The sequence below is a fragment of the Atractosteus spatula genome, chromosome 3 (assembly GCF_055471065.1).
Source record: "Atractosteus spatula isolate fAtrSpa1 chromosome 3, fAtrSpa1.hap1, whole genome shotgun sequence".
In the NCBI taxonomy this organism is placed as follows: domain Eukaryota; kingdom Metazoa; phylum Chordata; class Actinopteri; order Semionotiformes; family Lepisosteidae; genus Atractosteus; species Atractosteus spatula.
Window position 1 is genome coordinate 8,676,726 of NC_142708.1, and position 27,260 is coordinate 8,703,985.

Consider the following 27,260-nt stretch of genomic DNA (forward strand, 5'->3'; position numbering starts at 1 on the left):
CCCAGCTTGCTCTCCATGAGACACACAGACAGGGAGAGAAGCTGGGGGTCAGAGCTCAGGGTCAGCCATTGTACAGCGCCCCTGGAGCAGTTGGGGTTTAGGGCCTTGCTCAGGTGCTCAACGGAGTAGGATTCCTCTGCCGGAAGTGGGATTTGAACTGGCAACCTTCCAGCCACAGGCACAGATCCTCAGACACAGAGCCACCGCTCCGCCCTTTTTTTTAAGATAAGATCACTTTATTGGCCACATACAATTTCTTGCATTAGGAGCAAGAGCTTCATCCTCACTTTCTAAAGAGTAATTCACCGCACACTATTCCACAGAACAATTTTAAAATCATCAGTCATGTTCCCCAGAACCACTACATTCATTTTACAGCTATGCTAACACACAGTTTGACATTACTTGTGTTTTTTTTCAATCCACTGTAGCTGAATTCTGTCTCAAAAACAATGCTTTAACTTTCAAGAACAGTTTTGTTTTCATGTGACAAAAAAAAAATGTTGCAGATGAACAACACTCTTCAAGGACAATCGTGGGCAATCATGTAGAAAATCATACAGAACACACAATCTACACAGTGTCAAGACGAAAAGGTCAATCACGATATCTCCAAGATCCAAAATGTACATTTTAAAGACCCCAGAGGTCTTGAGAGTATGACTCATCATAAAATCACCTGTAGAGCAATTGAAGTTATAAAATTACTATTCTGGTGAAATTAAAGGCATTCTTTGTTAAAACAGTGCTTCAGGTTTTTCTAAAACTAAGATGTAAGGTCACTGCTGTCTGCTCTGTATGAGGAGATTAAAAAAAACAGCACAAGCACAACAACACAGGAACTGGCTTCTTTCACGTCCCCAGTCACAAAGTCTGCATGGGGTGTGTGAGAGTGATCAAAAGTTAGCCACCAGCCTTGCTAATGATGTCCTTGAGTAATGGCTTCACCCTTCCACCCTTCATACAGTACCTTGGTTTGGAACACTGCGTTTGCTAAGGCGAAAAGCTTCTGTAATTTTCTGCTGGGAAAATAGTTGCTATTTTCAGTGTACGTTCTCAGAATATTATTCCTGCCTGCCTATAAATCAGTGATAATCTTGACAAGGACGTAGCTCACCATAGGCCTGTTCATAGGCCTCATTTTCGTGCAGACGCAGACATGACCTTAGTCCTTAATCAAACTTGCTACAAAATTAAGGAATACTGGGCAAGGAAAAAATGCTGTCATTTGAAACCATTTAAGTGTTAACCCATAGGTACCTTCTGACAATATAAATCTACCAAAAAAACAACACTTCAAAACAACCTCCCCTGCACAAATAAACATTATGATATATCCAGGTCATCTGTATTTGGAAATGAGAGAGAACTGGATTTCCATCTCCTGCTAAGACAAACATGTAGAGCGTGTGTCTCCTTTTAGCTCTATTTTAATCCTCTTTTACCTGCTGCTCTGAGTAATATGGAATTAAAGTCTATGAGCATAAGTGAAAACTGCATTTGAAAGTATTTTTAACTTTCAGTAAAAGGCAAGTTATGAAAAGCACTTTGGGCCCTTGATTGTAGTCATTAAGGAGCAGATGAACCCTTCTCTGATGATGAGAAATTGCTTAGAAAAGCTAGATTTCAGTGGAAGACGGGAGACAGCAAATAGCGCTGATCCATCTTTCTTGGCCATTTGTTCAGCTGTATCTTTGCAAGTTTCATGAGCGTCTGTAGGTTTAAACACAAACAACAATCGACCCAAAAGGAAAGCGTGTCATGAAATTTGCAAACTCCGACTTTACTAATGTCATAACTGTCATGCCAGATGTTTCATTGCAGGCCCCAGTGAAACTCAACCAAACTGTAGCAGCAGAGCAAGAGATAGAGCACGGGAGACGAGGAGAGATTATCCCCACCTCTTGGAGTTGCACCCGGACTTTATTGATGGCTCTAAGCCAGCGTGCCCTTGATGGGGAGAAGGGGGGAGGTCCCACATCCTCCACACAACTGTGGGGTAAGAAAGAAGAAAGCCAATTCAGTAAGAAATGTCCTGGAGGAAGAACCATGATCAGTGAAAATTCAAAGGATGATGATTTTATAAGGATTAAGTTTCTGAGCTGATTTGAGAAGAGCAGTAGACAAAGTACTAATAAGTTAACAATGTGGAATATCTTACTGGCGCAAAGGTAGAAGACAACGGTTTTTCCCTAAATTAAATTAGATAGATAATATCCCTCTGGATTGTGCATGTTTGAGCTTTACAGTACAACTGCAGTTATTTCCTGATTGGTCTGTGTTCTAAGGGGCTGTATAAAGTTTTCCCCTTTGAAGTAGAAATATTTTCACGTATTGTTAATGAAAAGAGTACTCATACTTCAGTCCACAGTTAAAGTTAAAAACTGCAGCCCTTAGTTTCCAACTATCATGTATAGCACATAAAAGCCTTAAAAGTGAAACATATAGTACGTGGTGTCCCTCGTTTAATCTGGTGTTTCTATTTTGTGTCCACTACCCATAGCACCACAAGAAAGAGCTTAATAACTGAAAACTATCTGGCAGTGAAAAGGTTTTGCCTTCTACCATCTTGAGTTTTAGTGTGTCTATCAACAGTATGAGAAGTCAGGTCCCTAACCTGCTCTGCTGCTTCTCAAGCCTCCTCTCTGGCTGGGCCTTGGACTCCTGCGGTGTTCCAGGTGAGGGCTCCTGCCTCGGGGGGCTCACGTCCCGGCCCAGCTCCGTCTCCGCAGCCTCCTCATCCCAGGCGTGTCCGTTGGGCTGGTAGGAGTGGAAGGAGTCGAGGTCGCGTCGCTCCTCCAGCTCGGAGCCGCCGGCGCTGTCCTGGCCCGGCTCGCTCAGCTGAGAGCTGGCCTGGCTCAGGTTTCCCGAGGAGCTGTACTGGCTGCTCCCCGCCGGGCTGTGTCAGAGCAGACAGAAGAGGGACTCGCGTCACAACACTGGGCACCCAGCACTGAAGTCCTCTAAGACTCCTGCTGCTCGGCCTTTAGAGTCAAAGACAGTACAGAAACATGTGAAAAAGCGCAATGCTTCTGGAAAGGGCAGTTGAAGAAGAACTTGTGCACGTCTGTTGAGCTAAATCACTTGTAACTCTGAAGACTGGAGCATCAATGATTAAACCAAGTGCTTTTCACATCTGAAGTATTTCCTCTTCTCTGCCCTGTTCAAAGCCATTCATTTACAAAGCCTAGTTTAGAAATTAGTGTAATCAGTGAACCTTACAAGAATTCTGTTGAGATGGAAAAAAAGCAGCAGAAGAATAGGCACAGGGAAGTTGCATGGAGTTTTCCCTGAAGCAGTTTTATGGTTTGAATCCCTTTAATATTATTCATTTTGCCTGCAACATACTGCATTACACTGAAAAATGAATACACACATTATATATTTTGAATAATTCATGCCTGATGTGGGACAACCACCTTTTCTCATTTCACCATTGTGACTAATGTAGCACTAGTACCAAAAACATTATCAATCCTAAAACCGCTAGCTAGAGATGGTGTTTTGTGTTACTAATGTTGTTTTGAGCTTTTTTTTGCTTGGCTAATTACTACACATACTGAAATTTGGAAAAAGGAAAAATTGAAATACATTAACTAAAACTAAGAGTGATTTAGAAAAAGTTGAAGGAAGTGCTATTTAGAAAATATTTTCTTCTTTTTGTGTTGTTTTTCATTGGCTTAAGACTTAAGATTGCCACTATAGGGTTTGATCTGTGTGCTCTGTAGATGCTGAGGAAGAGAGATGGACATCTGTTGTGTGGAATGCATGCAGGGAGAATATGTGAACTTTTGCTCCAGCAACTGGAAGGAGAGGACAAGTGATGTTAAAATACTATTGTGCTATGTATGGAAATCTTCCAATACATAAACTGTTTGAGTCCTTGAGTGCTAAACACAATATTTATGATAACACAAAAGATTGAAGGGGGCTGTGGTCAGAATGTAAAAAACCTTCAAGAATAAATGGATGCAGAGCATAACTGGAGAAGATACCATGTAAGTGTCCCTGTTTGTTCTCAAGAAACGGCCCTTTTTCAAATCTTCACTGTGACTTTTTTACACTTTTTGTTGATCTGCCACTGTTAAATTGTATGACAACTTTGAAAGGATGACATACTACAATAGACAAAGTTAGAATGATACATTACTATTAGCCAACTCTCTAAGGCAGAGAAACAGGGATCTAGTGCATTAAACCAAAGACCAAAATAAGATATCCAACCTCACAGAGACTAGCACAAGCACATCATTTCACAGCCTGATTCTGTGATAATGTATTGTCAACAGAAACAGGACTGATGCATTAAAATGACATTTTTTGCCCTTTGTTGTCCTAAACACTGTTATTAGATGATGAAACATCTAATTGCATTCTACATCTTCTTCAATGTTGGACACTCAGTGTAAAATTAAAATTTTAGAAGAATTCAAGGCACAATGTCTCTCTTCATTAAGAGTAAATGGCACAAACTTGTCACTGGGAAATATAACTTCCACAGCTATAAATATAATATGGTCAAAGTCTGCCCTCTGAATCCCTTGAGTAATAAGCTCATGTTTGCAATGCGTCCCTCAGTGCATACCATTTTAAAACTCATTTATTTTTTTTCTTATTACATTAAAGATATGTATTCTGTTTCTACCACTTTCAAGGAATTCATATCAGTTTTAAATTCAAACACGTGAAAAGAAAAACGCAACTGCAGCTGTCTTGGAATTACGATTACAAACTCAACAACATGAGTTTATGTCACCTTAGAAAGACTCCTTAATTGGATATTCCTGACATTTTCATTAATTGTAACGGGCTGAATCACTGTTATGTTAAAGAAATAAGTTGTATAATTTTCTATCACAAACAGCATGCACCACAAAAAAATACAAATTGCTAGGGAGTAATCCATAGCAACTCCTTGTATTCAGAGTTAATAAAGAAGTTACACTTCAATAGTTTTCTTCATGGACTAAACTTGTTTGTAAGAATTGTCACTATGTTATTTGGCATTTTGGGGCATTTCTCATTTTAGTTTTGATTTCTGATCTTTATCCTTGAGGGATTGTTGGTTTTTTCAATTGAGTTATTCAATAATGTGACATTATATTAAGAAATTATTATAATCAATTATAAGTATTACAAAATGTTTGCTTTTTGATCTGCATTAGATAAACTCCACGGTATCTTGTCTCTAGTGTCAGTGATGTTTGGAAAGCAAGCAAAGTATTGTGGAATATTTGAAAAAGAACGAAGCTCACGTGTCAGCATTGTGAGGATTGCAACAGGACTGAGGTAAGGTCCCTTTTCTTCCTATGGTAAAGTACTTGCAAGGATCGTGTAGCAAGAGAGAGTATGCATATACTGTATGCCTGCTATTTGTAAAACATTCATCACACACTGGACAACAAAGGGACATAATAAAAGAACACGGCACAAACAATAATATCAAGAAACAGGGAATATAAAAGGGTATGGTTAGGTGCTGGGTGGTAACTAAATTCTTAGTATTCCTAGCGTAATACCACTGCATTATAAATGGTGTGCATTAACCATTTATTATGCTGCTACTGGCCTTTTCACACTTAAAAGATCCTTCGCCGGCAGGTCATCCTGAAGTAGTCCTGGGCTCAGTTCTGTAGAAGGAAGGGGTTCAGAAAGGGCATTTTCTCCATTTTCAGAGAGGGGCTGGGACTGTTCAAGGTCAGGTGGGGAGATCTCTAACCAGGGGTTGATTATGATGTCTGGAATGGCTTCTTCCATGGTGGTACCTAAAGCTTCTACTGAGGACTCATGAATGCCCTGCTTGGAGTGAACTGTTCCAGCTACACTGTGGAGTTCACTTAGGGCTACGCCCTTTGATTCTTTATTCTCACTGCTAACTTCACCACTTTGAAGAACTTCTTTCTCCAATGCTACAGTGTCTTTTACAGGCTGTATTGTGCAAGGGGCACTACGCACTCCGACTAATTTATCATCCTTGGCTGTGGGTTGTAAGGTGACTACAGGAGCCCCTGGTTTAGATGCCTCATGGCTCTCTTTCTGCCAAGGGAAGCCAAAGTCCATCTTTTTCCCAAACATCGAAGAAACAGACATTCCATCCTTTGTAGCAGCTTTGTCTTCTTGGAATAGTCCTGTAGAGAAGTTTTTGAATCCAGACAGTAGGCCTCCTTCCTTCTGTGACATAACTGTAGGCGTGGATGGTGAAGAGAAGAAGGACCCGAATGTTTTTCCACTATCCCCAGAAGACATGAAGCCTAATTTGGATGTGGATAAACCTGTCATGTCAAAGAGGGACTTGCCTGGAAGTGATTCTGCACTTGACTGCTTATTTGGGCTAGGAGTCTTTTGGGCACTTTGAAGTGAAATGTTTGCCTGAATGCTCTCTTTACCCAGATGTGTGGCTTCCCCTTCTGGCAAACTAGATATTTCTTCTACTGTGACTTTGGGCTCCTCCGTAGCTTCATATGTGACAACTGGAGCTGACATTCCTTCGGTCTCTATTGCATACGGAACCACTCTTTCATCAGGTGGCTTTATGACTTCTGTTCCCATGCTTTTGCCTGCTGGGGTGGCCTCTAGCAACACCTCTGGTAATGATTCAAACTTTTGCTCTTCTTTTATAGTTTCCAAACCTATGTCATCTTGAGAACAAGATGGAATATGGTTATGTTTGGTTTCCTCACAAACTGGAGTTGTAATGCTCTCTATAGCAACGTTTCTTTCTTCTGTAAGTACTGCACATTCTGAAGGCATAGACTCTGATTCCTCAAATAATTTTGTCTCTTCAGCAAAAGATTCAAGCATTATTCTTTCCTTGTTTTTTTCTGTTGAATATGGCTTCAATTCACCAACATCTTGGACACCACCGTGGGGTTTGGCTGCCTCAGAGACTTTGGTCTCTGGCATTTTATCTGCTTCTGAAAGTTTGTCACCAGGCATTTTAAAGATACTAAAAAGTTCATTTTTTAGAGACTCAGTAGGGAGGCTCCCGGGAAGCCTAAAAAATGAACTTTTCTCTTGCTGCTGGGGTGAGGAACTCGGAGAAGACCTGAACATTGACGACTGTGAAGAAGTGGAAAAACCAGAGGAGGGTTTTGGAGTGTTCGGTGCTTCAGAAAATATTTTCATCCTGGACATAAAGCCAGAAAACATTTCAACTGAAGAATCAATCATTGATTTCTCTGGCTCAGGGGGTTTAGCAGCTCCTCGTGGACCTGTGGAAGGACTGGGATGTCTTGTTTCTCTAGGAGAGGACTGAGGCTGAACAGTTGGTTTAAGTTTCACTGATGCAACATGTTCCTTAAGAGGCTCTTGCATTGTTTTGTCAAGCACAGAAACATTCTCTATTATGTCCAGTCCGGCCTCACAAGGAGTGGTTTGAGATGATGGGATCACTGCCTCTTTGAACCCATGTTGTTCTAACTGTGTTTCAGTTAAATCTGCTTCTTTCTCTTGTGTACTAGAATCCTGATACTGTCCATTGCCATGGTCAACTTCAACAGTACTTTCAGATGGAGGTGCTAGGGTGACATCTTTTACAGGACAATTGTGGGTTTGAGTAATAAACTGTTCACTGCTCGGCTTGTTTTCATTGGATACTGGGGTCTTTCCAGGAAAACTCGGCAGAGTCTGTTCATCATTAATTTTATTTAAAATAGCAGCTGACTGCTCTGAAGACAGGACGTGTTGTTTATTTGGACGGTCAGCTTCAGTACTCTGCTTATCAAGGTTAACAGGGGGAGTTTCATGCTTAGATTGTGGAGGTCCAGTACCAAGCACAGAGTTCATAAAGTCAAGTTCTTCTTTAGTTATGGTTTTACTTACACTGCTATTTGCTTTCTTGTTGAGAGGTGTACCAGAATGCATCTGAGCAGTGGACAAATCTGGCTTTTTCTCATCAATCAAAGACATGCCAAAGAGGCTGAAACTTGAGCTACTCGCCTTGGGTTTATTCTCGCCAGATGCACCACTAAGAGACAAAAAAGAAGGAAGTCGGAAAAGTCCTTCTGATTCCACAGGTGGCTGTTTAGGTGATGCATTTGGAGGATTTGCAGAACCGGTCTGACTGGAGGCAGACTGTGGACTACTTCCACTGAAGAATGAGAATAAGCTTTTACCAGGAGCTTCTTCTGTAGAGGCAGATGTTCCAGAGAGCATATCCCCAAGAGAGAAGCCAAACAAACCACTTGTTTGCTTGGGGTGAGGCTCCTGCTTGTCCTGCCCTGTTGGAGAAGGTCTTGGATCACTAGGATACATTGTCTTTGACCTCTCTGGAGGCTTGGAAGGACTGGCAATGGAGGAGAAGTTTTGAGACATGCTTCTTCCTAGACCCAGAGATTGGTCAGATGGAGATGTGCCATCTACGTCAGGCATCGCAACCTCTCCGATTCCACCAAAAGTTTGTTGCTTCCGCAGACCCTTTGGTCTTGAGGGTCCCTGATGTTTATTATGCAAAGTTTCATTAAACCCCTCTTGGTGGTGTGGCACAGTAATCATGGGGTCTTTATTCATGTCATTTTTAATCATGTTCGATTTTTGTTGCTGCTCAGATTCTTGATGTGTCTGTGGCTGCTTCACAGGCTCCGGTTGAGATGGAGGGGGATCAACTTTAAAAAAGTCACCAATTGACCCAAAAAGAGAAGAAATCCCACTGTTCTCAGTTGCATTATTACCGACAGCAGCATCTTTCTCTGGTACTCTTCCTCGGGTTTCTGAAGGTTTAGGAGATTCGGGCTTTGTTTCTTCTATCCCTACTGCTGCTTTGAAGAATCCCAGAAATCCTGACCCTTGGGGTTTCTCAGCTGGCTTGTCATGCAAAGGAGTATCAGAAACACTGAAAATTTTCAATGGGTTTCTGAAAAAGGAGCCGGAGTCAGCTGTTTGAGATGATTCCATTGGCTTGGTTGGCTGGGATGCTAAACTAGAATGGGCAGGAGTTGGTTTCTCACTAAATGAAGATTGTGGTTCACTGCGCCCTGAGCCAAGACCCAACTTAGATGCCAAACCTGTTGTAGGTGGTGTCGGCAAAGTTCGAGAAGTGACTGATGTTGGTTTGGGCACTTGATTATTTACTTGTTGAGCCACGCTGGTTGCAGCTAGAGTTTCTTCCTTAATGATCTTGGATTTCAGACTGTGAAAGCCTGTAGACAAAACATTTCTTGGCTGTTGATCCAGAACTTCGTGTTCACGTGGTTTAGAATGTTCTTTCCAATTCTTATCTGATGTTAAGGACAATGCCTCATCTCTAGTGTGTCCAGGACCCTTCTTTGAACTAACTGATACAGATGTTGCAGCTACTGTTACTAAATCAGTGGTAGTTTTACTTGATTCAGAATCATGAGCTTTTCCAACCAAATCTCCCAGAGCTGAAAGGAAGGAAGAAATCTTCTGTATAGGCTGGCTCTGATCTTCTGTAACTGGCTTTTTATCTACATACTGGTCTTTAATTTCTGAAGGCTCAGGCTGTTTAGAATGAGTGCGGAAAAGCCCAAACAACCCTGAGGAACTGGACTCAGAAGTTGATGTGGATGACAAAGATACAGAAACCTTTTGAGCAAACAGTTCCTTGAATCCATCTTTTTTCTTTGCCTCAGGTCCTTTCCTCACAGTTAGATCAAATGCCTCTCTCTGAGGTTCTTCATACATGTATCCTGGCTGATGCTGATGTGTGAGATCCACCCTTACTTTCTGGAGTCTGTAGGTAGAGAAGTCCAAGGGCTCCTCTCTCTGCCAGTACATGGAGTCCTCAAACATTTGGGAGAAGATCTCCAGATTCATGTTCATAATTTGATTACCTTTTCTGTAGGCTACAGAGAGATCCAGGGGAGCACTGACGAGTTCAGCCTCACCTTGCTCTTCCGCAGGAAACCAAAAGAGTTCATCTTCATTGAACAGGGGAACTTTGAATCCACAAACAGCAACCATCTCATTTTCCAGCCAGACACTGGGTAAGATATCAGCATACTGTCCATATCCCCAAGCCTGTTCCTCAGGGGTGCACACATATACATTCTGCCCAGCCCCATCTGTCAGCAATGAGTAAATAAACTCTCCATCTGTGTATATGAAGTATCCATAATCACCATCTTCTGAGGGCCACCACATTCCCTGCTCCAGCAGAGAGAGCCACTGTTGGTACCATTCTGCCTCTTCAATGTACATGTATTCTTCTTCCATATCCACAGAAAACTGGTTATCATGGTAACAGCACAGGTTTCCATCATCAACACAGCAGCTCAGGTCCATGGGACCATCTTCAACAATTTGTCGACTGGTGCGTTCTGGAGGTTCATTGTAATTAAACTCTCCACACAGTGACCTATCATTCCATGGTCCATTTTCATCACAATAATTTTGGTATGAGACCACAGTATATCCTAAGGAATCATATGATACAGCACTTTGTATGTCACAGATGCTTCTTTCATTGAGAGAATACCATCTATTAAGTTTTGCATTATCTTTCTTCACACTCAAGTTCAGAGCATTGTCATATTCTGTCCAGTTTTCATGGTCTCCCATCCTAGCTTGATAACATAGATCTGTCAGATTGTCATAACTATTCCATAACTTGTGTCCATTCTGATGGAAGGTATTTGTTCTACTGTCATATTTATATCTCATGTCATATATTTTGCTATTCTTTTCCTGGAATTGGAAATCATTTTGACCCTGGCAATCCACAAATTCTTCTCCATCATAAGAAGAAACACAATAATGTGCAGAGTCCATTTCACTGGTGCTCCAACTCTGTGGTGCTTCTAGTATAGAGGCTCCATCAGGGGGCTGTCTGTATTCTAGGCCTGTCATGTAAAAATTTTGCATTAGTTCCACATTTGGGCTTTCAGATTGCACTTCAGACCCAGAATATTCATCGACCTGCTGGTGCCAGGAAGCAGATTCCTGGTGGTGCTGATCATAGCTATGAACAAGTGCAGCTCGATGCTTTAATGAATATGGTTGAACGTGACATTTCTGATGCTCAGGCATCGTATAGTTTTCATAGTGGGTCACCTGAGGATATTGCTGGGTACTCATCCAGGATTGTATCTGGCCTGTGCTCTGCGAAGACAGCATAGTAGATATTGGCTGCCTTTGTTTCCAGTATTGAAGATGTTCTGTGCTGGAAGATGTCACCATTGGGATATCTGGCTGAAAACCTTGATGGCAGTAAGATGTGTAAGCCATATGTCCAGAGCTAACAGATGATAAGGATGGTTGGCTATGCTGTGTTTTTGAATATTCAGAAGCCCTTAAATCTACACTTTCTGCACTGGTAGAAGCTGGAATAGTCTGTTCTTCCTTTTTTTGCTTTGGGATAAAACGACTGAAGATTCCAAAGCTAGGTCCCTCCTTTTTTTCTTCATCATTAACGGCACCTGTGAGATTGGTCACAGGTTTGTGTTGAAACACACTGCTATCACTATCACACTTTTTCTCAGTAATTTGGTCTTCCCCTTTGCTCATAAATTTTAGGAAGCTTAGAGGTCCTTCTTTTCTGCCAGCTGAATCATCTTGTTTTGGTGCTGAAGCATTGTCATTTGATCCTGTCTTAAAAATCCCAGAGAGCAGACCTGGGGTGCTGTTGTTAGTTGGCTTCTGTCCCATGCCCTCCTGATGAGAAGATGATGCTGCCAGCCTGCCAATAGATATTTCTTCAGCAGGTGTACGTTTGAACAACCCTGAAAAGAGTCCTTGTTGTGCAACAGGTTTTTCTTCTTTGTAAATGGTACCATGCTGTTTCCAGCTTTTAGACTGAGGCTGGTCAGACATATAGCTGGGCTGTACCTGTTGCTGTTGCTTTTGGACTGTAGAAGTCAGGTTGTTTACAGACACATCCTCTGAAGAAGCAAATGTGAAAAGACTTGAAATCATCCCCTGTTGACCAGCAGGCTTATTCTCTTTGTCCACTTTACCATGATGTGATGGATTCTGGTTTTGCTCCATCAAAGGCTGTTTGTTAAGCTGTGTTTGAGAAAGCCCTCTACCACACTTACTGTTTGGCTGTGTCTGTTTATGGTGAACTGCAACGGGCTGGCTAGAAGCAGCCACGTCTTCAGAAGAAGCAAATCTTAAAAGATCTGAAAGCAGACCCCCTTGACCAGCTGGCCTTTGGTCTATATGTGCAGAACTGTGTTGAGGTGGACTGCGCTCTGCAGTAGGTTTATTAATGACAGATAGATCTTCTGATGAAACCAATTTAATAAGCCCAGAAAAAAAGCTTTGGTTCTGGGTAGCATGTTTTTGATCATTTTCTTGATGGCATGTTGCTGTGTTTTGCTTGTCCCCTACAGAGCCACAGCTAGTGACTTCCTGTTGTCGCCCTTTGATTCTAAGTTTACTATGTTGCTGATCCTGGACAAATTGTTCTCTAGTAAGTGGATGGTTGAGTTGTTGCTTAGGAGGGGGCTGGCTGTTGGACTGTGGTAAGCCATTCACATTATGGAGATTGTGTTGATCTCTAGATATATTCTGGTTTGACAGTCTATTGTTGGTTGGAACGGACTTTTCCAATGGTGTGACCGGGTGCTGAATTTGTGTTGCAGACATATTTTCATTTGAAGTGATTTTGAAAAGGCTGGAAAACCAACCCGTTTCTGTATTTGTTTTATGTTCTTTCTCAATAAAACTACCACGGTTTGTTGAAGGAACCTTTGGACTACCAAGATTTGTGGTTAATGATGATTTGGAAGTCCCTAGTGCTGCATCAGCTGCTTTGCAAGAGTCGTCACGCACACTCCTATGTCGTCCATTAATATTCTGTTTAGGAATTTGATCAGTAGAACCTTTGACATCCTCACCAGAGCCAAATTTCAGCAGCCCAGCAAACAATCCTCCTTCAGCATGTGTGTCTTTTGGTTCTAGAGATGAGACATTGTCAGAGGAAAAGAATGGAAGTTTTAACTTTCCACTAAGAGAGAAACGCTGATCATCAGCAGTCCTCTCTATCCGGACATCTTCAGCAGATTTGAATAATGAAAACTTGGAGGGGCCTGTTGGAATCTCACTTTGTGATTTTTCATTAGGTGATGATATTAACTGGCTTAGGGACTTCTTTAAAGGGCTGAAGAACCCAGAATCCTCCGAGTCTGCTTTAACTGTCTGACTGATAGCCTTGTCATCTGTGTTTGTCTGACTTTCTTGTGGGACATTCTTTTCTTCAGGCAATTGTTTGGATTCTGGGTCAAATGTCTGACTAGAATCATTTTCAGTTTTTTGATCCAGAGAAACACAGGCTTCCTTATGCAGTATTTTGTCCAGCATACTTAAACCACTTGTGGGATGTGGCTGCCTTACAGATATTGGAACAGGCACAGTGGTGTCCTTCTTCAAAGTCTCACCTTTTTGTGAGTCTTCACATATTTTTTCTGTGACCAAACCTTTTTCATTTTTCCACTGTGAAGTCACGTCTACAGCCACCACCTCGGGATCCTCCTTGAATTCATTCTTTCCTTGTGTTTTGTTATCCCCCACAGATGAAGTTTCGCTGCTGTCAGGCTGTTTGTCTGTGAAAAGCTTTAAAGGATTTAGTTTTCCGAAAACAGAGCTTACAATAGATGCCTGCTGATTCGAGTCCTGAGCTTTATCGCTAGTATGGTTATTACCACTAATATTCCCAAGGGTTTCTTTGATTTCAGAAGTTGTGGCTACAGCTGGCTTGTCTTCTTCTGTACTGTCTGCTACCTTTTTATCAGAAGATTGGAAGGGCAATAAAGACTGCAAGGAGAATTTCCTATCTGGTGGGGGCTCCTGAGCAGGTGGAACCACTGCAACTGGAGTTGTGTTGTTAGATTTTGGAATGAAAGCAAAGAGCTTGGAGATACCAGATTCAGGTGGAGCACTGGGCACAGGGTTCTCAGGCGTTTGGTTTATAACCAGCTTCTCTACAGATGTGGATAACTGCTTTGTGCCTGAGCCAACTTTCTCACTCAATGAACTGAAGAGGGAGCTAACAACGTTTTTCATCCCAGTCGTTCCTTGGCTAGGATCTGACTGTGTCTCTGACTTTGCATCCTTAACGTCTGTTGGTTTCTCATCTTTTGACAAGCTTGCACTTTGGTCATCCCCACTGGAATCCTTTCTTGTACTACTCTGAGAGGAGAGTCGTGATATTTTCGACTTTGGTAAGGTCCCAAATTTGCTGATCTCCTCTTCTTTCTCTGCAAGATACTCTGACACAGTTTCTACCAGACACTGCAGCTCATCCATCGTGTCTACATACTCATCACTAGGTTCTTCCACTGGTGACAGAACAGCTTCTGGAGCCCATCCCCCCACTTTGTTCTTGCCATTCTTCCTTTCTTTATAGCCTAGACTCTTATCCAAATGGCCAGAGCCCACTGGGGTACTGCAATCCCCATTCTCTGAACTAATGGCCTCTGCTAAGGAGGCTATCTCCTCCATCTCTTCCTCTGAGCCTATGGAGTACTGCAATTCATCTGAGCCACTGCTATCACATTCACTCCTGCCTCGCAGCCTTGCTTCCTCCTCCTGATATGCAACATAGTTCTCCAGTGTATTCTCCAGCTTGTTTTTAGCCCACATTTTTGTTTTATAAAGCAGTCCATTCTTGTAGGGGCGTAGGTAGGACATCATCTCACTCTCATCTTCCAGCTCCGCCATCTGCTGCAGTATGTGCCTACTCCGCTGGACATGAACCGAGGGGATGATGGAGATTTCTGGAGGGGAAGCCTCATCCTCAAAGCTACCATCTTCCTCGTACACCATTCTGATATCACCACTGCTCTTGCCATAGTCCCTAAGCTTCTTTCTCCGTCTCCTGTCTATGGTGTCATACTCTTCGGGATATGTGGCAGGAGGCAAACTCTCATACTCCACACTTTGGTAGAATCTGGTGGCCCTTGGCTTTTTGCAAGCTTTGGCTATTTGGAATATCACACTCCTGCTATCATTCTCTCCCTCCCACTGCTCTGGCTCCTTGTCCAGATATTCTTCCAATATATTCTTTCCTAGCCCCTTGTATTTACTTTCCCAGTCCTCCACACCCATCCCGGAATCTACCGGGATAATCCTAACCCTTCCTCTATGGTTAGGGGGGCAATGCCTTCCCAAGGAAACAGTGACACAGAATGAAAGAAAAGGGAAGATGGAAGGATGGAAAAGTGGGTGAGAGGAGAAAAAGAATAGGAAAGGAATAAAAGAAACAAAAAAGTAATTCAAATATACACAAAAATCAAACATTAAACAGTGCTCATAACAGAACATAACACCAAAAAAGACAAGAGTGACAACCTGAGGGAAATTTTATGATTAATTGTTCTTCATGTTTTACTCTTTTAGATGTATCTCAACATGCATGTTCAATAAGCTCATCCTTATTTGTTTTTTTTTTTACACCGCAAACAAAAACTGGTCAATTTCAATAAGAGACATGAGCAGCTTGAACTTGCAATGAAATAGATTCACAACATTGAAATGTTCCTTTTATAACAGCTATACTCCCCAAAAATCAGTATTTGAAAAATATCTGAAACTCTCTAAATCAAGAATCAAACAGTTTAATGCTAATCCAGAAAGTGTACAGAGCCCCAACCAAAAAAAAAAAGTTAATGAACCCCCTACGTTGGTCCATATTTTTGCATATTCTAAAAATATGAATAGATCTCCATTAAATGTCTTAATAAAATATTAAGATGACCTGAGTAAACATACAACATAAATACTGTACATTAAATATATTTGGATTATTTAATTCACAAAGTGATCTAACAGTAAATACCCTTGTGGGTATAAGAATGTACTGTCATGCTCACCCTCACCGAAAAGTGGAGGGGCGAGCTAGCTAGACACGGCAGCAGGTTACATCTTTTCCAAGCTGTCTCTCAGAGCTGATTGCCACGGATGCCAATTGACAGGAGACCTGGACCACCCAGAGACGATTTACGACAACGCCCTTTTTCAGGTGGTACAAAAACTAAAAATTTGGATCTGACCGAGTTTGGGGCTGTGTCTTAGAGTTTTGTTTCTGAGCCCATCAAGATCTACTCCTTTGAGTCTCTCCCTTGCCTTCACTGCTGTGCTTAGTTGGAATCCTGACTTCTTTCTTACGGCTCATTCCCAGATCACCTTTTGGCTTGACATCTCTATGGTGTTCATCTCGGCCTGGATCCCACTTGCCTTGTCTGCTGGACATTGTGCTGTGCTACTATGTGTTTCCAGATATGACGCGCTCTTTGCTGACCCCGACCACCTTCAAGATATCTTCTCTGTGCTTTTGCTTTGTGATTCACTAGATTTAATTCCCACCTGAGTAGGCCACAAACTTGGACTGCTTACTTCTTGGTTTCCTAGCCTGCTACAGCACCATGCCAACTGAGTGCAAAGTACAGCTGCTACGCAGTTCCCTGTGTGTGCACTGCCTGCAGGTTTACCTGTCTAATGTGCCATTCGGCCAGTACATGGGTTCACTCTACTCGTCATTCAGTAGATAAGCTTCTAGTCCCAACCACGGCATCAGATTATTAACTGCTTCTTGTTTATGACATTTGAGGGTTTCCTTGCATGAACAGCTTGCTTCAGGTACTGCCATTCCATTCCATGGGTTGAGATATGGACTTTTACTTGACTAATCCAAAATGAGAAATTTATTTTCAGCTGTTCTGTTGCAGACAGGCTTATATATTTATGATCGTGGAACCCAGGTAAAGGTAAAAGTTTATTCCAAGCTGAAAGGAGAAGAAAAGAGACTTTCGGCTGCGGAGCCTTCTTCAGGTGTGAGAGAAAGAGGGAAACTGGCAGTTAATAAAGGATGGGAGAACACAAGACAGGGTAGTTGAGAGGAGGATGGGAGCAGGGGTTGAAGGAGTATCACCACTCTGGGAGAACTGGAAGAGAGGTGTGAAGTCAAAACCTGCAAATGAATAGAGAGGATTAGAAGGAGACGAGTCTGTAGTTAAGGGAAGGGACAAGGTCCGAGTTTCAGGATAAGTTTGGTTTCAGATGTCTTTCTGTAAGAGCAGTTCTGAAACCCCTCTGAGAGGAGGTAGATAGAGAAATCAGTATGATCGTAGCCATTAGAGGTGAAATGGAAAACTATGACTTTGGAGAGATCTTTAACCCTTATACAGTACCTAAAGAAGGTTCCACAGCCGAAATGTTATGTTTCTTTTGTTTTCCTTACAGCATAAATAAACCTTAACCTGTTCCTTTGCAGCCTACGCATGCTGATGCAGCTACCCACAGTACTTGAACTTATTTATGATCACTGTCATGCTGTATGAATCACTATTGGTATAGCTTGTGCTGATGAATGGATGGCCTGACATTTGTATTCCAGAATTAGAGGATAAAACGCTAGATCCATGGTTTCTTTAATTACGGCAAACCATTTGGGTCCTGAGCAAGCGAAGATTTTCCCACCACCATGCTTGACTGTCTGGTGACGTTCTGGAATTGTAGGCGTTCACCACCCAACACATTTCATTATTGACAAAAAGTTAAATTCTTAACCTTTTTGTTCTGAGAACATTCTTCCATTACTCTGTGGAACACCTGCTGTAGCTGCGCTTTTGCACATTTGAGAAGGGCATCAGAGTTCATTTTGGAGAGCAATGGTTTCTTCCTGGCTATCCACCTATGACAACCATCCCTCCTCAGTCTTATCCCAATGGTTGAGCCATAAACCCTGACATTAGCTGCAGCAGGAGAAGCCTGCAGATCCTTAGATGTTACTCTGGGGTTCTGGGTACAGTCTTGAATATTTTCCATTTATACAGTAGATGACCTGGTTGTGGATGGATGGAACTCAATGTTTAGAAATGGTTTTGTAATGCTCTCCAGACTAATGAGCATTAACTGGTAAGTGGTAAATATAAACCCTTTTGGTTATTACAGAAAAAAAACTATTTCAACTAAACAAGGATATTGGTAAGAAATTATTATTATAATAATTATTATTATATATAATATTAGGGGCTTCCAAACTTTGTGTCACACTACACTCTGACTGCTGAAACAGAATTGAAAGGTGAGGCTCCTAATTACACATTTAGGAAATTACCCAATTATACCACACATGCTGTATGCACTCGGATTCAAAACCTAGGATCCTTTCCCAGTGAAATTCAACATTTCTTCCTTCATTAGAAACAGATCCGCACCCTATCTGTCTAAACAGATTGAGCTCTGTAACAGTTCATTAGCTTCCCTTAAGTGCTCGTATAACACACTTGTGTAATAGAGCAAATCCAGTTTATTTTCTTGGTTCTTGGCTCCCAGACAGAGAAATCCCCTGCATTAAACTGTTCAGAGCTTGGCTATACAATAAGCCGGCAGAAAGATACTCCCTAGCAGTCTCACCAAATGGAATCTATGTTTTTGCAGCTGTAGATATGCGTTTAAAACTGTTCACATATGTATTTAAAACTGATTAGAACTGTCTTTTTTAAAAAAAACTTTTTTTCCAGACTAACATGAACTGATTCCCCATGCCTGAACTACAAAACAAAGTTAAATAAGATTTTTTTAACAGAATACAAAAATTAACAGCGGGAGCTACAGAGTTCAATCAGTGTTGATCGAAATTCCACAGTTCAACAGCTACAGTACATCACAAACTTATAAGAGAAAAAAAATGATTGAAGTTTCTGAGTATGTCTTAAATGACAGTAATTTTGATTACCACCCATGTTCTGTTCAAGTAGAAATGGCAGATGATTTAATTTAATTGTTGGTAGGCCTCAGTTCTTATCATTAAAGGTTAAGACACGAAGATTCAAATAGAAATTGCCCCTTTCTACATAATCCAGAAACCCCTCCCTTTCACTCTTCCCTTGCCTACACAGTGCTATGTACTGTATGCAGTACTCACATCTTTCTGCACTGAGAACATGTACTCACACATAATGCACATAATGCTGTCTTACACTAGCAGTCTCGTTCCCTCAACACATCTAATCTGCTCATGTCACAGGTTCGGTATAGCCACTCACTATCCACGTATAGCCACTCTCTATCCAGACATGCTGTGCAAAACAGCCTTCATAAGCCTTCTGGTTCCGGACATCCACATTGTCGTGTGAAGAGACAAAGTATATGGACCTAGCTCATGGTTAGATTAAGACCTTGAAAAGGCAGTGCCTTCAGTTGAGTTCTGCCAACTGCATGTTCTTCTCACTGCACAGTAAAGCACCTATCCACTGTCAAATGGGATAGATGGGCCAAATGGCCTCCTCTTGTTTGTAACTTTTGTTATGTTTTAAACTCGGGACAGTGTCTTTTGTTAGCGTGTGTGAAAAAAAATAACGGAGTTAAATCACAACTTGGCTCATCTTTAGGAAGTTATTCCCCCTTTTCATCTTTCTTTAGGATATGTTTTAACCTTCAACGATCCCAAGGAAATGGTAAGCCAAGTTTGGTGAATGGCTCAACTAAACATCAAAGAAAAAAACGGGAGATGAACAAGAAGGCACAGGTGCATGTAAACGGAAATCCTACATTTTACTGAAGCTGAAAAAACATCATCTGAAATCTGAAAAATGTATGGTAGTTTAAGTTTAGTGGGGTTGTACTACGATGGCACATGAGGCCTTATTTCTATCCTTGTAATCTCAGATGCTTACTAGGCATCCTTTGATAGAATTCAGGGCTACCATCGCTGACATCCATGCCTTCAAGAAAACAAGGGCATGGGATTCTGGCTGCACCTCATTTCAGGGTGCAGACATTACTGATTACAAATAAGTATTAACGCACTGGAAAATCTTCACTTAAGCTGACCAATTGAGTGGAGGAAAAGGCTGATGAATAAGGCCCTCCGGGGACTGAAGGAAAGAGGTCCGTGCGGCAGTGCTTCGGGTACCTGGCGCCCTGGTGCTCCCGGTAGTCCAAGTCGTAGCTCTGCATGGAGTCGGTGCAGGACTCGCGGGAGTCGGCCTGGTGCTGCAGCCGGGGCGGCACCGGGTACTGGTGCAGGGAGGAGTTGGGCTGGGCCGTGGTGTGGTACTGAGGGGGGATGCTGTTGCTGGTCTCGCTGCGGTAATCGCTGTCCCGGTCGTCCACCGCACTGTCGTGGTCTTCGAGGGCTGCCGGGGGAGGGGGGGAAAGAGCAGTTCCGAAACACAGCTGGGCACGTGCCCTTCTCCACCTCTCCACCTATCGTTGGGACAAACACGTGGTGCCCGCATTCACTCCCCACATCCTCACATAACGCCGCCATCACCCCCCTCATCCACCCGAACTGAAAAGCCTCGCTAAAAAGGAAACTGCAAGATTTTGCCTGCATTTAGTCGATTAAGAATTATTCATCTGTGAGATTAGTTTTCAGTAAGCATTCAGCAACAGAGCAGTAGGCTGTAAAAGATTTTTACTAAAAAAAGCAGATAAGATAGAAAAATATCTTCTGCAGAATGATGCGTTCGACGCATGTGTCGCTAAAACAACTGGACAAAAGAAGGCTAAAGGCTTTATAAATATTTTTAAAAGTTTATAGTGTTTCCTTTTTCATGGTTCTGGAACTATAAACTGTTGCTTGCGTCTTTTAAAAAAAACTACTATTACTACATAGTAATACAGCAGATAATTAGATTTCAGGCAAAATCCATACAGCATTTTAATAATTGCAAAAATGTGTCTAAGGGTGCAATTGATGAAACTTAAAATGTAATTAATTCAGAAATTATTTACCAAGGAATGTCAGAACATCACTGGGTTTCATATGGATTCACAAGTCAATTAGTCTTACACTTGCATTAGGGCTGTGAGATTCCAGTTTGAGGATGGAAGTTATGGTATTGTACTGATATGTGTGGGACTGAAGAGGCCATGCTTTAGTATGAAAATACTTACCCCGAGGAGTCTGATTCAAACCCCCTTTTAGTTATAATGTAAAAAATCCATATAATGGCAAATGTTGGTTTATAAGCTAACCTAATGCCCCTTGTTAATACCAGGAAAGGCAACAGTAGGGAATCGAGGCAATTTTTATTCTCTTTTTTATTTAAGGTATAAGGAGCTTGGAACAGGCTGAAATGTAGCAGGAAAACCAATAAGAGAAGCTTTTTAAAAGTCCAATTCTAAAGCCTACACAAAAGCATGACACATAAAAGTAAATCTGGTGATTACCTCTGACTCTTGACCAATGTGTTCTCTTTGAAACACCAGTGTTCTAGCAGTGGGTATTAAACACTGGCACACTCATAGGAACAAAGATCAGGGGCTGTCTTCTACAACAGGTGGTTTTGAGCACAAAGAAATCAATTTTGCATGGAATCAGACTCATCTTTTAGTCTATTCTTTCTCGTGATTAATCACAAATTCTTTTCAAAAGTGAAATCTTTGCACTAGTGAGTTATGAATTAGCACCATTTCCGTTCCAGAAGTGCAGTCTCAACAGTAGCGCTACCAGAGACACAAAAACCAACATGACGAATAAAGGTCATGTTGTAGTTGTCAGCTCAGCAAACACTAGTATGTACCTGAGTGCATTTTCATCAAAATATGTGGTTAGTTCTATGGCTTGGGATAGAGTTAAAGGTGAGCATCATGGTTGTGGTTCAAATTAAAAAAAAACATACCCAGGTAAATAATAGCATTGCCAATTAGGGCCCCCAGAAAACTGTATTAAATTATCATGATTTCATAATTTGGTTTTGTCAAAAATATCAGACCAGAAGACTAACGTCATACATTGACCACAATTCCAATTCTGCATACACACTTCACACACACTCACTGCTTCCTCAAAAGAAAAGGTTCTATATCATTATATAATTCAAGTAGAACACACCTATAGTCCACTTTAACTCCATCTCTTATCTCAGTCATTTCACAACTTTACAAAGTTTACAAATAACCAATTGAAAAAAAAAAGTTTGAGAGTTTTTAAAAACTATTTAGTATTTTAGATAAGTCTCCTATAAAGCATTGCAGGTGCATAAAGGTGGAAGGCCTTTTTCATGCAGAAACATTCCTGAAAACTAAAAGTGAAAACAACTTCCCTGCAAGCACTGAGCTTCCAAACATTTTACAGGTTTGTGCTCCTAAAATAAAAGTTCAGAAGACTGACCAGGACTTCCTGTGCTCTGAGACAAAAATGGCCGAAGTACTGGGTGGGCTTGAGCTGGCCTGGGATTCCCAGACCTCTAACACCACCAAGCCACTCGGCAAAGGGAATTCAAATTACTCTTCTCCGTCACATTCGAACACGGCTGATAATCAGTCAATCACAAGGTTCCCTGCCTCTTTCTTTTTTCAGTCCACCCTTTGCTTCAGACCCAATGATGACTGAGGAGGGAAAGTGCCTGAAAGGTCTGAATCGGACAACGCAATGCTGGAGGTTCACAAGCTTATTTCTTTGATTGTGTTTCCAGGCGGTATCTTATTCATTAGTAGGCGCAGGGGACATTTTTGTGGGAAGAAAGACTGAATTCCTACTGCCACTGAAAAAGTACCTGCACAGATTGGAGCATTTATTAATAATGTTTTGTGGGAACAAGCAGAGACAGACTGCTTTGAGAGGAGCTAAGAAGCTGGCGGCTCCTGAAAACCACATGCAGATGCAGCATTTGAATTTTAAGGCAGGAAACCTAATCAACAAGTCTCTAGGGAGGTTCACTCCATTCAATCTATAGAAAGGGCTTAAAGGGAATTCAAAGTTCACTTTATAGTATTCTGTGCTTCACTTTACAAGTCACCACTGCACACAACACAGTCGCTTTGGTGACCTGCTGGACTTTTACAGGCTTATAGTGACATCAGTGGACATTATAGCTGTCCTCCAGTCAGTGTTAACTCTCCTGTATGGCACTGTGGAGCTTTCAGCATGTCAGAGGACAAATGGCTTGAAAAAGTGGGAGTGTCCACAAGTCCTTATTCTCCCTATGAATTACAGGGCTTATAGCACTAATACAAGTTGGGGAAAAATGCAGAAATTCCAGATTCCAGAGTGCATATAAAATAGAATACTAGTGTTAAGTCAAAAGGTAAAGCAAAAAACTTTTTTTGCAAGCAATCGGATTTCTACACACTGTCACACACTAACAAGCTCACAAACACATCCTGACTCATTGAATTCCCACTTTAAATATCTCACAAACATTGCACTACTGTACTATATCAATACACAGTAGCAAGAAAAATAATGCAGTAGATCTCGTCATTTTCATACATTTTTCTGCACATTTACCCAAATACTTTATTTGCCCACAATGCCTCATTTTTCAATAATTATTATATACATTCACCGCAGTCCTTGGTTGTAAATACCATGCTTAATATCAATTTAATAAGTCGACACGATAATTGACAAATTATGTTTCTCAATAACTCTTATTTTACAAATAACAGCATTCTGTAAATGAGGTCTCCTAGAATGAAGCGAACAGTAGTAACTGTGCTTAGATTTCACAGTGAAGGAAGCTATTGACTGAGCCACATGAAAAGCATAGTCACAGTATCTTTTCTGCTACTGTATGTTTGTAAAAGGAAAGTCAGTTCTGAGGGATTAAAGAAGATCTCTAAAATTCTTCCCCAATGCTTTATGATTAAGACACTTATTAGGCAATTTATCCAGAGGAATTAAAAGGGGGGAAGAAGAAAAATGCATGAAAGAGCAAGAGCAAATTTATTTTTTGGTCATGGTGCATGCTGTACTGTACTGTATGTCACACACACACCACATTCACGCAAATGCATACAGACAATTTTGTGGTCTTCCGGCCTCTGAATTGTAACAAGAAGAGGCAGTGCCCCTTGTGATTTCCTCTCTGTGTAGATGCTCTCAGGGGCACTGGGTCACAGAGGTTAGGGCTGGCTGGGAGAAGGGGGACGCGCATGCTCACCTTGGTAAATAGTTACAATATTCATGCATACAGCCCTCAGGGGCCTTCACAAACAAACAAAAGAGCATGAGGAGGAGCTCAACAAAAATGAAATGAGAAAAGACAGCACATAACATTTTGTGGCCAGTTTAACTTAATGTCCTTAACCCTCACTAAATGATGTTTAGATGTTGCAATCACTACCTTAATTATTTCTTTGTCTTAAAGGTATGCTCATCTGACACGCAGGCTTGTTTTTATACGTTGTTTTCACCCACAAACAGGGACCAATGATCTACACACAGATATTTAGGCATGTACTGGACTGTATTGAGATGAATTCCAATGACAGCTGCCCAATTAAGAAAGAGCTCTTCCTGTTAGAAGCTAAAGAAGCCTATCCACACGGGTAATTAGTCAGCAGCTGTGAGGCGCCGGAGAGATTTTATTTGGCAGATAACACCTGAAGGAATGGTCAAAAGTGTGAATTTGGTCCAAGTTTAGGACGTTTGCATTGGAAATGAAAGCAAACACAAACAGACTAGAGAAACAGTGAAGTATAGAGTGTGTGTGTGTGGTGGGGGAGGACATCGAGAAGTGATTTATGCTGTTATTCTAAATTCTACATCCCATTTTCTAAACTTTTAGAAAATAAGACTAGAATACCTTTCCTAAGATTTCCTTGCTCTATTTAAGGTAAAGTGATATTCAGACTCCAAGGCCTGTCCCTTTATGATGGTAATGTTTTGGGAGCTGGGCTAGAGCCTCAAGCATGAATTTGAAACACTAAACCCTCACCAATTTCACTGAAGAATATGCCTGGGAGTCACCCGAAGTTAATGAATGTGGGTCTTTCACTCAAACCATTCTATTAACAGGCCACTCCTGGACAATTTAGTTTTTCATTCTTGCTCACAGAAATTCTTTCTTAGTGACTGTTGGTGACATCAATTTCCATCCAAAGTAATTTGTCACCTATTTAGTTGTCTCAAGTTTGTTCATAAGATTAAACTACTTTAAATTACTGTACAAAAGGTACCTTTCTTGATATTTTTCTAATTTGATGGCAGATGGGTTCAACATTAATGCTTTTCTAAGTGTTGCAATTTACAATATTCAATACTGCCAAATAGCTAATCCCAAAGAAAGAGGACATAAATAGATAGCAGAACAACGGATGGAAAAAGAGACAAAACAAGTTAAGCTGGTATTGTGTGTATCTTTAGATGAATGTACAATAAGCAGAGAAATACGGTTCATTAGTTTAAAAAATCACTATTAGAACTCTCTCTGAAATCAATAAAAGCAGCTGGTGTCTTCAAAGAAAACAGCTTTAGCTTTAAGAATAATTATTTTTCTTACAGAAGAATGAAAATGATCTTGAACTCAGGAGAAAGATGAGGATGAAGTTAAAAGATGAGTGAGAGATAAGCAGAAAAGACCCCTCTATGCATGAATATCCTCAGTGAGGTACTTTTATCAGATTGGAGCATGCAGAGGTACTTTAGGAGCTGCCAGGGCACTTGCAGAAAGAAAGAAGAAGAGTTACATACTCTGCTGCTCTCCCCATCCGAAATAACTCCAATTGCCTGGTTTGGATGCAAATGTTAACAAAAAAAATAAAAATAGAAACAAACAAGGGGCAAAAAATACAAAGATCTTAGAATATATTCCTTTCAGAAAATTGAATTAAGAAATATATTCTGGAAGTCAGAATGTCATTTTAGCATTTCGAAGATCAAAACCTTACAATTTTGTGTCAGGTTTCAATATACAATATACAAAAGGCATTCACACATGCATAGATTTTAAACACAAGAAGTAAAACACTTTTCAAAGACTGTGCTGAAATTGTATGTTAAGCAGCAATGAGAAAAAAAGCAATGCATCACTTCCCCCTCAACGTTAAAGCAAGGACCGCTAGTCACAAGAACAGCTTCTATTCCACTGCAGAACACATCCTCAGCAGCTGACTGCAGGGCCTGAATACACATCTGCACTACGCACTTTTGTTTTTGGTCTCACTACTACGCATTTATTTATTTTTCCATAACATATTTATTGTTCCTGTTGTCTACACTGTGTGGTTTTGCCTATTGTACTATGTCCCAAGAGATCAGCGCCATTAAGAATTCCAATGTACATGTACATATGGCAATAAACTACTCTACTCTACTACGTCCAGCTGCTTCTCCCACATATGAACCATGGAACAATGAATGAACATGTTTTTATCGATTTAAACACTACTTCAATCAAAACAGAAGGTGGAGGGGGGAGGTACCTGTGCTTCTCTGTGACTGCCCCTCCACTCTGCCCAGCTCAGAGCATCCATGTCAAATTACCACTAACTGCAGGTCAGAAGGAAGCACTTCCTGACTGCATACAAATGGAGTAGTCCTGACACAGATGAAGATGTACTGCATATGGAACATGGGTACAGTATGTGAAGCGATTCAGATGGAGAAAGCACACCCACTTGCATATGAGCAGTGTGCAAAGGTCCTCTGTGGCACTGCGCTTAAAATACCATGTATTACAGAGCCTGGAGTGTCCTCATCACAAGGACTAGAGAAGAGCAAAGTGAAAGGAAATTCTCTTTCCAGCAAAGTACTGTCAAGTGCTCTTTAACGGCACCTTAAACCTGAGTGTTCTTCATACCATGTCTGTAACTATTTTCATTTTGTTCTATTTGTAGAGCCCATCCCAAGCAACAGGTGCAAGGCAGGGTTCACCCTGGATGGGGCACCAGCCCATCAGAGGGCACACCCACCCCGGGGACAATCTCTCCAGAAGCCAATGAACCCACAGTACCAGTGTGTTTTTGGGCTGCTGGGGGGAACTAGAGCACCTGGAGGAACCCAGGGGGAGCAGATAAAACACAGTGAGAGCACCCCAGGTCCGGAACTGAACCCAGCATTTTGAGGCAGCAATGCTAACCACTGCGCCACTGTGCAGTATCAGAAAACTGAGCAGCACACTTCCTGTGAAAAGTGGGATGTGTTTTTAGTCTGTACAAATACCACATTGTAAAACATTGATACTCACTGACCTTCAGAGTCTCCATAGATACTGTATCTATTTTCTGTTTCTTCTGATATATTACTATTGCCCATTTTTAAGATCACTTTATTGGCCACAGACAATTTCCGTGCGTTAGGAATTTGTCTTCCCTACAGGTAAAGATGCCGACAGGTTGATGACACTGCAGCTGACTTTGAGGATCATTTTCAAATCAACTTCAATAATTTAAAGACAAAACTGTCAGGATGCACAAAGCCTTCATTAAAAAAGTGAAATGTGAAACTACAGTAACTCCCAATAGCATGTGTTCATAAAAAAACTCATCTGACTTGTTTTAAAACTGCTCTAGCAAAATGTAGGAAAGAGTACTCTTTAGCTTGCTGTTGGAGGCAACAATTTGTCAACACTTGACATATATGCCTAAAAGTATTCCGATAAAGAACATTTGGTGACTAAAGAAAT

General features: G+C 41.3%; 2 protein-coding genes across 2 annotated transcripts in view; both read right to left on the reverse strand.

The window, feature by feature from the left end:
• Positions 1-1,626: 1,626 nt before the first annotated feature.
• The window catches only part of LOC148837347 (protein unc-13 homolog B-like), a 141,577-nt gene continuing 115,943 nt past the window's right edge, over positions 1,627-27,260 (reverse strand). Inside the window, exons 8-11 of the mRNA XM_088910220.1 lie at positions 19,817-20,039; positions 2,618-2,899; positions 1,902-1,992; positions 1,627-1,713 (exon numbers count right to left, since the gene is read on the reverse strand). Of these exons, the coding sequence (XP_088766346.1) occupies positions 1,627-1,713; positions 1,902-1,992; positions 2,618-2,899; positions 19,817-20,039 (683 nt within the window). The remainder of the gene's footprint in view (positions 1,714-1,901; positions 1,993-2,617; positions 2,900-19,816; positions 20,040-27,260) is intronic.
• On the reverse strand, positions 6,995-15,006 carry LOC148837348 (uncharacterized). Its single transcript, XM_088910133.1, has 4 exons — positions 13,338-15,006; positions 9,321-10,277; positions 8,115-8,603; positions 6,995-7,059 (listed from the first exon to the last, which is right to left on the reverse strand). The coding sequence occupies exons 1-4, from the start codon at positions 15,004-15,006 to the stop codon at positions 6,995-6,997; spliced, it is 3,180 nt and encodes a 1,059-aa protein (XP_088766259.1).